General features: G+C 41.1%; 1 protein-coding gene across 3 annotated transcripts in view; it reads right to left on the bottom strand.

Moving 5' to 3' along the window:
• FAM135A (family with sequence similarity 135 member A) overlaps positions 1-14,338 on the bottom strand; it is a 907,387-nt gene that overhangs the window by 435,173 nt on the left and 457,876 nt on the right. For all 3 annotated transcript variants that reach the window (XM_085610912.1, XM_085610915.1, XM_085610914.1), the window contains one exon: positions 2,080-2,235. In XM_085610912.1, the coding sequence (XP_085467038.1) occupies positions 2,080-2,235 (156 nt within the window). The remainder of the gene's footprint in view (positions 1-2,079; positions 2,236-14,338) is intronic.

Genomic DNA, 14,338 nt, shown 5'->3' with positions numbered 1-14,338 from the left:
ATAAAATAATTGAAAGATTGACCAAATACATTTTTGCCACATCACTTACAAAGCTAATAAAAAAAGAATTCTAGCATCTCCTTGTTCTTATAGCAATCTGTACTTCTATTGACCATAAGTTTACAAAAATCCAGTGACTAGGTTAGTTATGAATCCAAAATCAACAGCTGGCCTTTATAGATTGCCAAGCTTCTTGTTTTCAAAGTTCTTTTTTGCAACCAGCTTTATCAAGTTTTGAGTTTATCATTCCCTGACCTGTCCTCCTAAAGGCAGATCTCTTTTTCCCCTTCACTTTGTAACATTTTATTATAAAACGGCTAATGCTTTGTGTTAGTAAATGCACCCTGGGTGAGATATGTGGTATCCTCAGCAGGGTTAGCATGACGAAAAAAAAGCTCAATGTATTAAGATATTCTAAAAGGGTATTGTGCTTGGGTCCCCGAGGTGGAAGGTTATAAGTGAGAACCAGTATGGCGACTTTCCTTTGTGGGTTGCAAGCAGTTCAACTATGAGGTTTTAGAACTCTACTAGTTTACTAAACCCTGAGATTCCAAAGCTTATTGAATTGTCGGTGTCTTGGAAGTTTATGACAGTAGGCAAGTTAATATTGTCCTCTGGAATGGGAGCAAGAGCTCCAGAAGCTAGATCTTGGTTTTCATGTGGCTGCTCTCTGCAATTTTGCTGGACGATTGCCATATTGTTGAAGGTATGTGTCTGATGCTTAGTGTGGGTTTCCTTCTGCATAACTTGTGGACCCTTTGTCTACCATTCATTATGCATGGTGCAGAGGACTTTGTAGTAATCAAAGGAGTAACTATAAAGTGGGTTTGATACAATCTTGTTTTTGGGGGTCAATGGTGATGATATGTATTGGGGTCAAAGTAAAGCCATTGGGTCAACAGAAAAGTTCTTAAGAAGCTCCATGTGCAAAGAGATCATACTACCCAAAGACTTTGTAACCTGTAAATGTGTCTGACACCGTTTGTAAAGATACACTTGGTTTAATCATAGATCAATTTTTCAAAAATGTCCTTCAAGGTGGAAATTTGTAGTTGAAAGAGTTGACAAATAGGGTTTCTGCTTACCATACTACAATTAAAGTAGAATCGGATACAGTTAATACCAAAAACACTTTTGCTTGGTTTTACGTACTACGAAAAAGAGAACCGGCCTCATTGCCATTTTCTATAGCACAGTTCTTGGAAAAAACGTAAAAGCGTTTCAATGGAAACCTTTGACAGACACAATTTCTTGCTTTAACCACAAGTCGAAAAGGTGCAGATGCTATGTAGCTAAAACAAACATGAGTTCATTTATCTCACAAGAACAGGGTGACAAGGACAACCATCCTGATGCTTCACACAAATCAACATGTAGAAGTTAAATGACAGAGTCCTTAGGAAATAACTTCTGCTCACAAGTGTCCTTATTTTAAATGAAGACATCTTCCATAAGTTAGTCAGAGTTAGTCAGAGTGCCAAACTAAGCAAGAAAGGCATATTGGTCTCACAATTTGACTTTTAGCTCACTTACTAAAGGGAGGGGATGCTTTTAAAATATCTACTTGTTCAAGGGACAACATAGTTCAGAAATCTTCTTGTGCCAATTTAGAGTTGTGCAATGAGGTGACATATTATGGTAGCATTCTATTAAATCAGAGCTGAGATCCTAGCTTCTCTGATTGTAGGAGGGCTCATATGAAGTCAGGGTTTGGTTAATGTAAGGGCTATGATCGGAGGTTGGTATAGATGCACTTGACTTGATCATCACCTTCATTTTACAAAAAAATCCTTCAAGGTGGAATTTCCCTATTGCCTTTTGGAATTACTTCCTTAACACAACCACATTGATTGCATTTCTTTCTTTAGAATATAAGGTCATGGTTGATAAATTATGTTAACTATCACTATTGGATTTCCAAAAACCTGGAAATCTTTTGGGATTATTACACATGGTAAAGGCCTCTGGAAACGCATGCCACAAGCAACAAAGCTTAGTATTAAAACAATCCGAAATTAAAATTATTTGCATCACCTATTTACACCACAAAGTGTGCTGTAGTGAGGGTTCAATACTCACCCGCAATGTATGATGTTCTTGTGCTACAAAGGATGTGATTTCTTCTTGAATTGAGACAAATTCTAAGAACTGACCCCAGAGAGCCATTAAGAGTGAACAAAGCTGTGCAAGATTCATGTTTATCAGTTCAGCCAGTTCATCAGGATTTTCCATTTTCTGAGAAAAAGAAACATTTATGAAATTATCAATGTGGAATGCAGTGCAATTTATATTTAGACAAGATAGATTTGTTTTCATGTTTCAGTTATGAAGATCTTAACCAGGCAAAATGCCAAATCAGCTCCTCCATGTCAAGTAACAAAGGATATATTTATGTAGCATTGCTACTCACAAAAACTATACAGTATCACAACTTTTTTAGTTAGTGACCTATTAAAGGAGAAATCTGCAACCATGTGATAGTCTTTAAATGGCAACAAATGTATAAAATGTTGAGCCAATTGCAAAATGTTACATTTTATTTTGAGAAGATATATAAAACCATACTGTCTCTTTGGAGAAGAACCAAAAGAGAAGATTTTGAAGGTCTATTAATGATACAGACAATTAAGAAACCAAGAGAAGAAGCAACTGAAAAGATCCTAAAGAACTATCAATCATAGAGAGAATTAAGAACACTGGATAAAATACATTTTCTTTAGCATAGAACTTTCAATAAATGTGTATATGTAGAATAGATTACCTAGTGGAACCTATTCTGTGGTGATTCTAGCATACAAAATACACAAGTCTACTAGAATAATGCCTGAAAAATGATAGTACAATTTGGGTGATTTTTTATAAAGGTTGAGACCAGACTGTAATGTTTTAAAAAAGCAGGAGCCTACTTTCACGTATCTAGCATGCAGAAATAAAAAAGCGTTACTGTGAAACTCTAGCACTACGGGCTAATTTTGGGGAACAGAGAACAAAAATGATGTTAGTGTGCAATGGTACAAGATGAATACGTTACTTATCTTTGGTAACGTCTTATCTGGTAGTGACAAGATCGAGTGGCAGATTTCTTACCTTAGATTTATCCCCAGGCGCCAGACTGGATCCGGAAACGTTTCTACAGCAGTACCTCTGCGTATCGGCAGAGGGTGTAAAGCGACTCCGTCACAACGTCGTCCACAAGCTGTGACGTTGGCAGAGTCCATATACGCCCTGCCCGATGCGCTGACATCAGTCTCTTCTGCAACTAATTTCCGCGCTAGAACACGGAGCCACGTGTAGAAACAGATCGAAAACAGTGTGCCCAAAAAAAATCTTAGTTTTAGAAAAACAATCATATTTATTTTAGCGTTCAAAATATACATTATTACTTCCCCTTTTTATTTTAATGAAAGATAGAAAGAGTCAGGTCGCACAGCAGGGAGGATGGGTGGGTCGATAAGGAATCAGAGGCTAAATCTTGTCTCTACCAGATAAGACGTCTGAAAAGTTTCAGTGCTCTGTCCATCACCTCCTTGTGTTTGATTTGTTTGCCCTAAGTTGATGAAGGGTGAATCCCCGAAACCTGTCCCAGGATGCTTGTTTCCGGTCCAGGGAAGACCTGGCTTAGCAGTTTGGGCTGGACTGTTCCCTTGTGTTTGCTCTCTCTAACACACACACACACTAACACACACACCCAAACACACGCACACACACACAAACACACACACCCACCCTCCCCCCCACCTACGTATACAGAAGAACAAACTGTATAATAGGAGGTGTCTAATATACACAGAAACGACCACCAAGTCAGCACTGCCCACCTGACAACCAACCACATGGCCTCATAAAAAAGGAAAAGAAGCAGAAAACACCGCCACCGACTTAGTGGTGATAATCAGTCGGCAGAGAGAATGGTGAAAAGAAAAACATTCTCGCTAGAATAGAAATATAAGACCACTATGGAGAACTGTAAAAGTGCCAAGTTGAACAAGGCCTGCACTGCTGTAGAAAAGTTTCTGGATCCGGAATAGTGCCTGGGGATAATTCTAAGGTAAGGAATCTGCGGCTGGTTGTCTTTATAAGATTAATGCAGTAGAGATCATGAGAAATAGTCAATTGAGGCTTTTTTACATTTAAGACTAGTGTGAAATTTTAAGCGACTAATAGCTTGTTTTGTTATCTGTTCTCAAAGAAGTAGAAATCAAAAGGTGATTGTATATAGAAGCAGAGTTTACATTACAATGTAAATGTGCACACGTATCTAGCCTTACATTTAGTAACAATGACATAGTATTTGTACCTCTATACTAGTTATAGTTCTTATTGCAGAATACCATATATGAATTATGTGGTGTACTGGAACAAAAGACTGCTATTGTGCACCTCACACTGATTTTATATTTTAAAATGTTGACAGAGTTGTTTGTTACCATCCTGCTGTCAAAATCAGAATCAAGAAACCTTAATTCCATAAACACTTTTGCCGAGTCTTCAATACTAAAGAGAGGAGCATTACAGATAGTTTTATTGTCATTTTCCAGAGCACAGCTTTGGAAAAAAAAGGTAAAATCAATTTCTTGCTTTAATACATACTACTTAACCAAAAGCCCAATCTACATACCTAAAACAGATACATCAGCTCAAGCTATGGGATCACTTTTCTCACAAGATGACAGGGAAAAGAACATCATATTGTTTTCCTTTAACACAAATTGACAGGCTGTCAGTTAAATGACAGTGTCTTGAGGAAATAACTACTGCCCTTACACATCATTCTTTAAATGAAGACATCCTCTATAAGTGGATCCTTTTACTGAAATTGCAACAGATCACGAGAATCTACAAGTTCCGAAGGAGGGTGAGTGCACAACCAGTCTCCAGGCAAGTTTCTCATAATTAATCTTTTAGATCACTCATACCAGGGGTGTGCACTTCTTTAAAATATTTACTTGTCCAGGGGGAATCGATACTTCAGAAATCTAATTGTCCAGTATGAAAATTGACCTGTCCTATTTAGTGCCTTCAGTGAGGGGACAACGTGTGGCAGCATGCAGCATTATCACTAAATAAGACCTGTAGTCAGAGCTTCTCTGATTATGTCAGATCTCAATTTTAAGTCAGGATTTGGATTCTATAAAGGTTCTCATTATAGCACTTTTCTGATCAAAGCAGAACCAGAAAACAGAAGTGCTTGATTTGTGGAAATGTTTTGAATATTCACAAGCTCAGTATATGCCGAATGGGATCTGTTTAGGCCATCTATAGGATCTTGGGAGGTTTCATAAAAGGATAGCACTTTGGTTGTGTCAGAATAAAGATAATAGCGGCGATCAGGGTATTACTTTTAAGCATTCATTTGATCTCACAAAACATTATTGTAAATAAACCCAGGTTATACTTGCAGTCTTTTGCCTCGGATGCCAACTGAGGATCAACAAGACCTCTCACAGAAAGTTTCCACTTGACCACATTATGTAATTCTTTGGCAAATTTCTTCATCTCACTGTTCCTCAGATCTCCTGGATACTGTGATCTTATACTTAGTGGTATATCAATGAGTAAACATACATTATGCAATTAGATGAACTCTGCAAGGTTAGTCAAAATGTTATCAGCTTGATTCTCGAAACTCTTTAGCTATGTAAATTTGGCATACACATACAAGAGCTGTGTTTGCAATCCTCAAACGATGTCTAAAGCAGGAACATTTCCGTGTCAAGCATTACTACTCACATGGTGCTGGAAGCAGACAAGATGAGGTAATTTAAGGGTTGAAATGCCCTATTGGTTTATGCACACACAAAGTTCCATTTTGAAGAATTTTCAACAACTCTTAAATCTATTCTCACCCAGAAATAGCTCATTAATTTATTCCTGACAAATGCAGGAATACGTTTTCCATTGTGGGAGGAAACCCTTCCTCCCCTACAAAAATGCTGGTTGTAGGGAAAGGAGTTTCACCATGGAGGAAAGAAAGAAAAATGCTTTAAAGAGTGAATTTGCACTTACTCAGCAGATTTTCACATGAGCAAATATATGTTTGTATAAAATGTAATTCACAAATGTTTGCTAGAAGTATGAGAAACTGTTCCAGGGTTTCAGGCCTACTACTGAAAATAACTCAACTCCTAACAGCTAGAAAACCGAACCCTTCCATCCCCATATTTCTTTTTCCCCAAGTTAGGCACACATCAAACTTATTTTATTAAATGATGCCTTAGGGAAAAGGCATTTAAATGTATCCTTAAAAACTGAAAACCTAACTAACTTTATTTCAAGTTGCAAATAATTCTGGGAACATTTTATTTTTAAAGCAAACAAACAACGAAAAGGTTTTGCAAAAATGTATGCGACCATGATCTGCTTTTTCAGATTGCAAATATTTTTGGGGTACATTTTATTTTGCATGTAAAAAAACACCAGTCTTGCATATAGCATTCTGTATGTATTTGCATACTATCAAGGAGCATTATAAGTAGCCAGAAACTGACATATTTTGTAAATGTTTAATGTGTCACTCTTTAGGTTGAGCCTAAACAGCGCTTGCGCTGTAGGCGATCTGTTATATCTACTTTGTGGAGTCTGACTCCTCCTTTGCTTAGGATTGGCTTATCTGTGTGACATTTATAAATGCAAGTGTGGTAATGGCTGATAGGTGTTGCATGTCCCACCTTTTAAAAAAAATTTAACTCCCATGGAGTATTGTCTTGGGAGCGAGCAGTGACACATACGCAGCTTGCGGGCCTTTATCTTGTTGTTTTCGTTATTTCCACATTGCCCCCGGCCCCACCCTCCAACCCTTCCTGGGCTCAGCCACTTCATCACTTTCTGCTTGTGATTGCTTCTAGGAACACAAGCGCTACTTTCCAGTTCGTTGGTTGTGTTTGGTCAGTGTAGAAGTCGTTTGTTCTAAGGTCTGGTTAGCAATTTTATGATTGTTTACATTAGGAGCTGCGCTGTTAAGACTGTTTTGTTAACACTACAGGGCAGGGGCTTCACAGATTATTTGTTAAGCTGATCTTTGCCCAACCTGCTTCCGAGTCAAGTCTGGGCAGCTCTCAGAAGCCCATGTGGTCTCTCTAAGCACGCAGTGCTTTCGATGGTCAGATCATGATGCCATAAGCATGATGCGCCTTGCATGCTTTGCGTAAACGCATCCCCTACTGGTGAACAGTTGAGCACACATATTTACCACTGGTAAACTCAACTGTTGCGACCTCCATGAGCAGAAAAGTGATCTTCCCGCACCGTACTCACCCTACTGCGGCCATGATAACCCCTCACAGTGCTCTCTCTACTGTGGGGCAGAGTCATGCTGGCAGGATATTGTCGTTTTTTCCTGGAATACTGCTGGGTCAGCTCATTCACCAGCCTGGACAGACATCTCCGGGGCCCACCGTAGATTGTGGACAATCCTAGGACCGTACACTGCATGGACCATTCACTAAACTTGAAAAACGCCCCTCTCTCACTGCACTGGAAAAGCTTGCACCAGTACTCCAGAAGTGATCATTCACAAGTTGGCCGGCATTCTAGGCAGTGTTAAGTATAATTCTTTGTGCACGGATAGTGATTAGTTCCTATTCCTAGCGACAAAGCAATATCATACATTTTTTGTGCTTTGTAACTATACACCTAAGGACAGAATTTGGAAAGCAGAGCAAGTTCTATGTTAAGTTTGCTGTATCCTCCACTTGTTTCGGTTAAGAGATGCAATTATACAATGGGATTTCGTATGATGACTCGTTTCGCCGACAGATACTGCTTCAAGTTAAACATGCCTCAGGGATGTTGTCTTCAGAGGAAGGAGTTGAGGACTAGGGTCAGGAACTCATCCTCTGCGCCCTTTCCTGGGAGCACGAGAGGCTGTTCCAACTTCATTTACAAAGCGCCTCAAAGCCATCTCTGGGTACTTTGGGGCTACAGTGCATACAGGATAACCCTTCACATTCCCTGTGAAATAGGAGCCCCAAGACATGGTGCAGTTTTTGGAGCATTACAGGTAAACTACTTACAAATATTTCAAAGTTAATAGTGGATTGATTGGGAAGGTTTGTACCAGGCTTTAAACCTATTATCTGGAGACAGATTTGCATTTATTACCTAAGATTTGCAAGCTGTTGTACCAAAGATGGCATATGATACATTGTGTTGCTGTAAGTATGGTTCATGGCCGATAGAACAGTTGTTCAAAATGATAATTCTAATGAGTATTTACTTGTCATTTAATCTCTGATAATATTGGACCCACTTGACTTTAGGTGATTTACTTAAGTTGATGTTCACTCTAATTCTCCGGCTCGTCACTTTGATTTTATTTTGTAGGAGTATTATTGATCCTCATGACTGCTGGGCCACTATTGTATGTACCTTGAGGAGCCACAGATACCTGCAATGCAAGGAACTATGGGTGCATGCAATGTAAAAGGGATACTGATACACATACTTTGGGTTACCACTAATTGCATGTCCTGCTTTAGTCCACTGATAGAGGTCCAAGGTGGGTCTAAAGATACTGCATGCACTCAGTACCTCTTCTCATCTTGGATTTATTTTTTTTACATCTAATTAATGAAGTGATGCAAATGCAGTCAGTTGCAGTTTTGTAACAACAGCCCATATGAAAAGTGAAACAGCAAGTCCCAGACTGAATTTTCACACGGTTGGCTAAAAATATGATAATTTTAATGAGTATTTACTTGTCATTTAATCTTTGATAATATTGGGCCCACTCGACTTTAGGTGATTTACTTAAGTTGATGTTCAGTCTTATTCTCCGGCTCGTCACTTTGATTTGATTTTGTAGGAGTATTATTGATCCTCATGACTGCTGGGCCACAAATGGATGTATCTTGAGGTGCCACAGATACATGCAATGCAAGGAACTATTGGTGCATGTAATGTAAACGGCCACTGATGCATGTATTTTAAGTTACCACCAATGCATATATTGCATAAGGCCACTGATAGAGGTCCAAGGTGGGACTAAGGATGTTGCATGAACTCAGCACCTTTTCTTAGCTTGGATTTATTTTTACATAGAATGAATGAAGTGATACAAATGCATGAAGCGAGTTGCAGTTTTGTAACAATAGCCTATATGAAAAGTTAAACAGCAAGTCCCAAAATGCATTTTCACACTGTTACCTAAAAGAAACTACATTTTGATAAACATATCACACTGCTTTCCTTTTTTAATGTATGTTTGGCCACTGGGGCACCTCTCTTAACTGGGGATCATTTTTGATAATGTGAGATTGAGGTCTTGAATGTCAGTTTGGTGAGCAGCGTTTACATTATGTTCACCCCAGGTAAGGTGGCCCCAGTGGGAACCATCTGCTGTCCGTTAGTGCAGCATGCAATTCTGACTTATTTCCCGGGCCTAGCCATGCATATACACTCCATCATCATACTGTGAGTGAGAAACAGAGAGTAGAAGTAGGTGAACGATTTTGCATAAGCTGTTTAGATGTGAGAAGTTGTTTTGAATACATTAAATAGCACAAAAGGGATAATTTCCGAAACATCTCAGGGATGTAACTGCTATTTTCTATTCTAGATACAGTGTCATTCAAAATGTCTCACAAATGCCAATGAAATGCCACACATAAAAAAAGTCACACAAACAACCTGAAAGCTTGGCAGCCATGAGGCTCACTGCTGGGGCCTCTCCCACATCCTAGTGCCCTTCCATATCTAGTGCTTTATAGCAGTTTTAAGATCTCAGAGTTTCTCTTGCTCAAATGAGGGAATTTCTGATATTTATATGTTTCTCACGTCTTCACTGCTTGATTTTGCTCGCAAGAAAGTGTCACTCATAGTCGTTGAATGTCACTCATAATTACACTGCTTCAGGGTATGCAAAGATTATGAAATCTATGAAAATGAAACTGTCACACATAAGCAATCTGAAACCTTGGCAGCTATGGAGGAGGTTGAACTTTGGTAAGTGGTCAAAAATGTCTTGTGCCTCAGTGCCAACAGAGTTGAGTAATAGACCCTTTTCCCTAGAAGATGTAAAAAAATTGGCATCAATAGAACCATAACGTTGTTCAATGAAGCCAACTATTTGCTCCACTTCATGAGTTTGTCCCCAGAATTCTGTAATAAAGGTGGTGGAGGAGTACAATATTGCTGCATAATGGCAAAAGAAAAGAGGCATAAATTAATATAATAATGATACCTGATGTTTGCAGAATGATAGGAGGCTTTGAACTGAGAGCCGATGTTGTGAGGATACAAAGCAATATCAGCATGAACACAGGGGATGTACGCTCAAGTACAAATGGTGGCATATGTAATTGTAAAAGGTAGATTGATGGGCAGGGAGGTGACACCGGGAAGTATCTATGCCCCGAACCAAGACCAAACGCAATTCCTACAACAGCTCTCCAAACCCATATCAGAAGTGGCAGCAGGCGACTTGGTCCTGCAGCGTGATTACAACTGCGTTGCAGATATAAACATAGATAGATATACACCCCCCCCCCCCCCCCCCCCATTACGTGGTACAGCAGCAGCCACGACGTATATAGGTTTCCGAGACTGGATGAATGGGTGGGAATTATTGGACATTTGGCGACTACATAATGAACAGCAACAGGAATACTCCTTTTTCTCCAAGCTATATGGTCTGCACACTAGACTTGATATGTTTTTATGCTCTATGCAACTCTTGTCAACAATAGTGGGGGTGGAATACTTGGGGTGCACCCTCTCAGATCACAGCCCTCTAAATCTGAGATTGTCCCCAACACCCGAGATCACTGCAATCCCAGCATGGAGACTAGACCTCAATTTATTGGAAGATGACTGCTTTAGACAACAGTTGTCCACCTCCATCTCGAATTATTTTCAACTGAATTAACAAACTGCCAGCAACTCACTAACAGAGTGGGATGCTTTTAAGGTGGTAGTGAGAGGTCAAAGTATGGGACAGGTTGTGGGCGCGCACCAAGAGATCATTAGAGAACTCCTGATGCTGGAAACACAAATTTACACACTAGATAGCCAACTAGGAACAGACAGCAAGGCCAAGAGACCATTATCTGAAACCAAGAGCAAACATATTGAAGCCTTGGAACGGTTAAGAGTTTAGATCCCTGCACTTATCAGGAGAGACAACATGTGGAAGGGGGGTGGCTGGGAGATTACTTGCATGTCTAATTAAGCCGTAAGGAGGAGGCACCCCTAACGCTAGCATTTGGGCAAAAGATGGTCGAACTGTCTTCTCACCCAAAATCAATAACAACACATTCAGGGGATACTATGCAACTCTGTATGGGAAGTCTGAGGAAGTACCCGAAGAAGTGATGAGAGAGTACTTCGAGGACTTGCAGCTCAAGGGGGTAGACCAGGCGATCAAAGAGATGGCCAGAGGGAAGACTCCGGGACCGGATGTTCTCCTGGCCGAGTTTTATTCCACTTTCGCAACGTTAGTGACTCCACACCTGGGAAAAATGTATACCACCTCACTATGGCTGGGCCCCCTCCTGACCTCCACGAGAGAAGCCCTGGTGGTTCCACTACCTAAAACTAAGTCAAGCCCAGCTGGCATGGCAGATTTCTGCCCACTATCTATGTTGAATTTAGATTTCAAATTGCCAAGTAAAGTGTTAGCTGCCAGGCTACTCCAACACATGCCACACCTGGTCCATACAGACCAAATGGGGTTTATCCCAGCTAGATCAACCTCTGGGGATCTGAGGAGGCTGTATCATGTCCTATTCCACCGGGGCCTCTCTGTATACCCTGAAGCAGTGGTGACGGCAGTCGACCTAGAAAAGGCATTTGATTCCCTAAGATGGGACATCCTTCGGCGAGTTATGAAGTGCATGGGACTGAGGGAAAGATGGCTGAGGTGGGTACAACTACTTTACACGGACCCCACTGCTAGAGTGTGTGCGGGTGGAGTGGTCTGAGCTCTTTACACAACACACAGAGGGAGGAGACAGGGCTGTCCACTGTTGCCCCTGCTTTTTGCTTTGGCGATTGAACCACTTGCAGAACACTTCAGATGGGAGCGGGTCAGACATGGGCTGCTCCTAGAGGGATGGAAGCATGTGATTTCATTATATGCAGATGACCTATTGTTATATATCGGGGATGGCTCCAAGGGCATATTCCATGCCATGAACATATTAGAGGAATTTGCAGGGCTGTCCGGACATTGTATCAACGCTATTAAAACCAACATATTCTATGGCACCTTCCATGTCCAGACCCAGAGACCTTCCGTTGAGCATCAACTGGGCCCAAGCTTCTTTCGGTATCTGGGCATACAGGTGTTTCACAAACAAGCAGAACTGATGGAGGGAAACCTTAATCGAGCGTTGCGCTCCCTGAAGCCACATGTGACATTCTGGTGCTCCCTTAAATTGTCGGTTATGGCTAGAGTAGCGCTCTCCGAAATGGTTATCCTCCCGAGGTTACTATACAACTCTGTCAAACTCCCAGTGGTGATTCCTCAGAGATTCTTTAAGTACTTCGACTGATTGTTAAGGGAAACTAATCTGGAATGGAGGATGGAATAGGGTATCCCTGAAGGTCCAGCGGCGACCTGTGGCGTCAGGAGGCCTGGGTGTACCAGGCTTTGAGGAATATTACTTGGCAGCACACCTCCAATGGCAGTCCCAATGGCTGGATGGGAGAGGACTGGAGACGCTGGGAGTGCCGGGACCATACCCTCCTGGGAGACTCCTCACCAAACTCCTGAATCCCAAGCACCAAATACAAGACATGGAGGTTCTGCTACAAGTGGCTTTGCAATGTTGGAATAGATGCCTTACTTCCCCTGACCGGATTGCCACGGGGTGGAGAATGCTCTCCTTTCAAACAGGGTCAACTGATGGAATGGACGGGAGCGGGAGTGACCATAGTTTGTGACTGCTACCTCTACGGAGAGGTTCCCCCTGACAAGACTTCCTTGCGCACTACGACTTATCCCCAGGGCAATTCTTAAATTAACACACTATGATAAGTACCTTTACCGCCCTATGGGGAGGGGACTCCTCCGAACCTAACACACACGCAGTCCTACAAGCTGTAGTGACACTTGGGTCGGCGAGACATCTAGTGAATGGTTATATGTTGCGTTAATGACCTTGACAGAGCAACCCTTGGCCATCTAAGGGAGAAATGGGGAGCGCTGGTGGGTAGGGACCTGTCAGATGAGGAATGGAGGAGGGTCTTGGAGAGTCGGAAGAAAGTCTCCAGGAACTCCAACTTTATATTTACACAGTTCAACATACTATATATGTCCTACCTTACACCACATGGGCTTAATATTATGTATGGGGAAGATAATCCACAATGCCTAAGATGTGGAGCACTGGATGCGAGATTCGCACACATGATATGGGAGTGCCCAATTATACAAAAGTACTGGCTTAAGATTGTGAAGAGTCTCAATGAGGTCTTGGTGCAAACTTTGCCATGCAGCACAGAGATTTGCCTGTTGGGCCTATACCCAAGGCCTAAAGTGAAAAAGTATGACATAAATTTATAGACCTCGCACTAATTTTGCCAAAAGGCGTATTGCCCTCAGATGGCAGGAGACAATAGGCCCTAGGGTCCCCGACTGGTGTTGACCTGGGCCAGGGCTGAGGAAGGATGGCACGGGAAGACAAAACAAGTAAAAGACGTAGAGCATTGGCAGAGCCCTGGGCTGAAATTGTGCGAGCATGGGAGGCCAGAGGAGAGGAAGATGGAGAGAGTTTGACATGAGACCCACCCCCTGAGGAATAATAGAGAGGGAACATCCAACCAATAATATGGAACCCCACAAAATTAGTCACATAATAAGACAGGGTGCCCTGAGACATCCTTATCTTTAAGACCCCACAGCGTACTATAGCACCATATCTGATAGGCCACATAGATAATGGAAGACCGCCACAGAACATGACCCCAGGAGGAATTAGTTGTTTTGGGTTTAATATGTTAAAAGAATAAGTGTTGCTTATGATAAAATAAGGAATGATAAGTTCATTAGCACACCTGGAGGTCTCCCCAGAAGAGATGTTTCTAAGTGGAGCAAATTATTGGTAAAAAACAGAAGTCGAGTTTACTGTTGTGCAAACATGAGTTGAGGTATGCATGGTTTAATAAAAGATGGATTATATAGCTTGGATACAAGAAAATACATAAGAGTCTGAAGAGTTTACTGTTCCAAGATCAAACTTTATTTGTACCAGAATGAAGTATTACTTGCAATGTATGAATGAAAGATTGAATCTTTATTGTTCAATTAATTAAAATTGTTACAATATTCCATCAATAAAACAAAAACTTGTTTAAAATCTCACACAGTTAGTTAAGAGTGAAAAGACGTTTAAAAAGA

This window comes from Triturus cristatus, chromosome 6 (assembly GCF_964204655.1).
Source record: "Triturus cristatus chromosome 6, aTriCri1.1, whole genome shotgun sequence".
NCBI classification, from domain to species: Eukaryota; Metazoa; Chordata; class Amphibia; order Caudata; family Salamandridae; genus Triturus; species Triturus cristatus.
Note: the sequence above shows the minus strand (reverse complement) of the source record. Positions and strands in the feature narration are given on the sequence as shown.